Consider the following 4497-nt stretch of genomic DNA (forward strand, 5'->3'; position numbering starts at 1 on the left):
TTCTGATGGGTCCCCTGAGCTTCTCATTTCAATTTTTGTTAGAGCAAGATTCAATGCCCTGCTGACTTCGCAATAAAATTCCGCCAGCGTAAGTTTGTTTTGCGTGATCCTTTTCATTTCGTCTAGTAAGACGTAAAAAGGTCTCTGGTACGCATACGTGTAGTCGAGGCGTTTTATGATTGAGTAGATGTTGAACTTCGTGTTGTGGTTGATTAAAATATCGGCTGCTTCTCCTTGAATTTTCGAATGCAATATCGAAAGTGCGGTATAATATGTCGGGGTTGTGGCATATTCTTTTATGTTTTCCAGGATCAGTATTGATTTATATTGCCCGTGAAGTCTGGCAATGCTTTAAAAATATCCAGGTTAATCTGCGTTTCGTTGATTATATTTGGTTTGCAGTCCTCGTGCTGATCGTAATTGTCACATTTGATGGCAGGCTGTTCTCCAGGGTTGCCACTCTTTGTTGGTTCTCAGTTAGAGATGTAGTTAAAGCAGCAATTTGAGCCCTGAGATTTGAAATCTCCTGTGCAGACATCTCGAAGTTGGTGTTCAATAAGGGACGACGCAAACTGAACAGTTTTTGTCTCTTTTTATGAGATTCCAGCGTGATTTCGATGTTTATCGGTGCTGCTTCCAATTTTTCAGGAACGTATTTTTTTTTCTTCTTCAGGAACGTTGATTTTAGTTTTATCCCTTTATGTCAGGATATGGCAGGTTCAGTTCAAACGAAAAGAACGGGTGAGCCCCCAGTTAACAAACTGTTGTTTGTCGCGAGTAAAAGAAATTATATTTATTTGGGCAGTACACTTATTTTCGTGTTGCCTTTTTATTCATAATTTCTTACTGACTGCATTTTATAATCTTAGTGCTATTTATACTTATGAAATGCGGCTGCTGTTATCTGCTTGCAACTTTTTTGTTGTAAATCGATATCTGTTATCTTGCTAGAACAAAGATAGTTTTGTTATGCTTATCAGTTTTTCGTTATGGAATTCTGTCTATTGTGTTTATAATGCGGGAATTTTATTGTTTGTTTAGGTTAAGTGTGAAATTTACTTAAGCTATCTTCAGCGTCGCTAACTCGCGCTTTCTTTTAAGTTATTCTTAAGTGTATTCAAATAAACTTTTATCCATTATTTTTTCAATGAATACGAGATTTCCAACACCCGCCGCTGACATACAACGCCATACCATGACCCCTCCACCCCCGTGTTTACTGTACTTATCGTATTATTTTTCTCAAGTTCAGTATTGGGTTTTCTCCAGACCCATATTCTGCCATCCGACTGAAAAATGTTGAATTTACTTTCATCGCTATACGTGATCTGTAGCCATCACGATGCAAGTTCTTCCGTACTGTTTTTGCGTGAATATGTTTCCCAATTTCTTCACGAACTTCTGCTGGCACCTGCGTAGAGGTAATTTTGGTATTCTTTTTAACTTTTCTTACAATTTGCCGTTCTTCAGCGTTGGTCAGCATACGGGGTCTGCCGGTATGAGCACGACTCTGAAGGTCTTCTTCTCCTTTAAAGCGCTTTATGATGCTGTAAATAGTATATCTGCTTCTATTTACAAGTTTACCAATTTCGGCACTTGACTTATTTTGTTTATGTAAATTTAAAATTATTTTTCTTTCCTCGACGGTAGTTTCTTTTAATTTACGACTCATTTTCAATATCTACAACTCACTTGCACAAATCACAATACCGAATGTCGGAAATTCAACGTAAAATTACAAACTTCGAGTGTAGCATTCATAGCGGTACTTCTCCAAATGCTTCCGTTAGATTTTATTGCTAAAATTTTTATTTTAATTGGCATGACTTTGAGTTGTGTGAATAATTTTGTGCCTCACATAAACGAAGTAAAATACAATTTTTGCAGATTTATTTAAAATGGAAAGTTAATTTGTAAAATTAATGTTATTTTTAAATACCAGAGATATGAATAAAGATTTCCTTACAACAATACTATAACCTAGTTTTTTATTATTTAAAAGATGATGTGGAATGATTATGTTCGCTAGAGTAAATAGCCAACAATAAAAATTTATCATCCCATCTATGTATGTATATTAGGGCTGGTCGATTTAAAAATCGCCCATTGCTCTCTGAAAATCATATTTTAGGGATCAAAATAAGATACTTTGCCGAAGGAACCATACCTCTAAAACGAATTTTGATGTCCCCCAATTTGGGTCAAATTTTGAAAAATCCCACTTTGACCCATTTAGAGTGCTCCAATCGAGTCCAAATGTATGACCGACCCCCACTAACTTTGGACGGCCGATCCACCCATGCCAGGGGCACACACCCTGGAACTCCCCTGGGGGGTTCCCCATACAATCATTTCAAAAAATCACAATTTTTGGTGATTTACATGAAAAAATCAGCTAAATTGCTATGTTTTTTCTTTATTTTTATTTATTTATTTATAATAATTCATATAACAAAAAGAGTTTTGTTATATAAATACATAAACGCAGCACTGGCTACGAGGCCTTCAGCCGTTTTGTAATTATAACTAGGTGAAAAGTTCTATTTGCTAAGGGTTAGTAAAGATGTAAGTTGCTTAAATATTTTTTAACAATTGAGTAATAGCAATAACTTACCGGAAGAGTTTCACAAGTTTCGATTTGACGGCTCAGTTTTCCGGTTGCCGATCTTGGTCCAGTGCTGGTTGATTTATCCAAAGCTTCAAACAAATGCCGAAACGGAAGTTCGTTGAAGTGTAGAATGCAAACAAACCAATGCAATGGTCTTTTTAACAGCAATTCGAATCGTCGTATAATTCCACCGTGTGGGCCAGTGTTTGTTGGCTGACCGTCAGTGCATAATCCAATTAATGTATCCAGTAATATATTTTTATCGTTGAAAAAACCATTTAATTTGGTTGTTTTGTATTCAGCGGTTACATGTGTCAGTCTTACGTAACCAATCAATTCAAAATTGGGTTCTCTCAAAATAACAAGATGAGGTTCTTTTACCATTCTAGTATGATACTTCTCATCAATTTTATCTATCGTTGAAGTATCATCTCTTCTGCTATCGAATGAAAACGCTAACAAATTGGTATCATCTAACCGTTTGCGAAGCACTTCTTGTCTGCATTTCTCTTTTTCTTTGCGAACTTTCGATTTATTCATGATGAGAGGTTTCCCATGCTTATCTTTAATTTTAAAATCTTGCAAAAGAGCGGTTCCCAGTGCTGATGCTACTCTGTCAGGCACACCAAATCTGTCACATACCAAGGCAAAATTAAAACAATCGTATCTCTCTGTGTATTGTGAACTTGTGCTTCTATCCATATCTTCTTGAACCGGTGGCGGTGCGTATGTTGAATCATCGGGATCTTGGTATGTTGGCATTGATGACATAGACGTTGCTCCTTGCTCTTCAGTTTCCATCATAAATGCATTCATTGTTAGTCTTCTTTGATTATGTTGATCGTGCATGAACTCTTTGAGGCGTTCGGGAACCCAGCCGCATGCACATGGAGCTGCCTTCAAATCGCATTTACATGTTCCAATGTAAAAAATTGTTTCCAGAGATTTTACATACTCTGTAAATTGTTTGGTGTTGTTTCTTCTCTTGATTTGCTCTTGATACTTGTCAAGCAATTTATTAAATTTATCACATACACTTTTTTTCAGCATTATTTCCATACCAAGTTTTTTCCCAAATTCCAATCAACTTATCTTGTACTTGAATAGTGAATGATTTATGGGAAAACTTTTTTTATTCTGTTTTAGCACGTTCGCTTAAGTAAAAATTATATCTCAAGATATCCAGATGGGTTGGTAAATTAAGATCAGTCAAATCAGTAGACACACCAAAAACAGTAACATCATGCTTGGGTATATGACTCATTGGGTTTTCGATAGTTCTTGATGTAGTTGTTTCATCTTGCGGTGTAGAGGATGGTGGATTCATTGTAAACTTTTTGATTTGGAATGGTCTCTTCACTTATTATTGGTATTTGAAATACTATAGTGGTTATTGCTTTAGTTCTCCTCACTTTCAGAGGTAATAAGAACGAAATGGTAATTTCAATTCTATTTCAAAATTTGCCCCTACCCAAACGTTCGACCCAAATTGGGGGACATCAGAATTCGTTTCAGAGGTATGGTTCCTTCGGCAAAGTTTCTTATTTTGATCCCTAGAATATGATTTTCATAGAGCAATGGGCGATTGTTTTACCTCCCCACAAATCGACCCGGCCTAATAATAATAATATAATAATAATAAGAAATAACATATATATGTATATGCCATAGAAATTCTATTGGTACAAATATGGAAATGATAACGAAATAATGCGAATATGAATATTTCATGAAGGTCATTAATTTTCTTTGAAAAAATGAAGTTCATTTGGCACATCTTCATTTTGTAATACTCGAAATAAATATAATTTATTTGAAATAATTTTGTATCTAATTTTTCACGATTTTGTAATAAAATTAAAATTTTTACCAATTTAAAAAAAAATGGT

The 4497-nt window shown here is 35.2% G+C and overlaps 1 protein-coding gene across 1 annotated transcript; it reads right to left on the minus strand.

Annotated features, from left to right (window-relative positions):
- Positions 1-2608: 2608 nt before the first annotated feature.
- LOC126766147 (uncharacterized) lies at positions 2609-3857 on the minus strand (the record flags this gene model as incomplete). The annotated part of the gene is made up of 1 exon (XM_050484013.1): positions 2609-3857. A coding segment is annotated over exon 1 (1059 nt), but the record flags the coding sequence as incomplete, so codon positions are not given.
- Positions 3858-4497: the final 640 nt, after the last annotated feature.

Source organism: Bactrocera neohumeralis, unplaced genomic scaffold, assembly GCF_024586455.1.
Source record: "Bactrocera neohumeralis isolate Rockhampton unplaced genomic scaffold, APGP_CSIRO_Bneo_wtdbg2-racon-allhic-juicebox.fasta_v2 cluster11, whole genome shotgun sequence".
Classification (NCBI taxonomy): Eukaryota; Metazoa; Arthropoda; class Insecta; order Diptera; family Tephritidae; genus Bactrocera; species Bactrocera neohumeralis.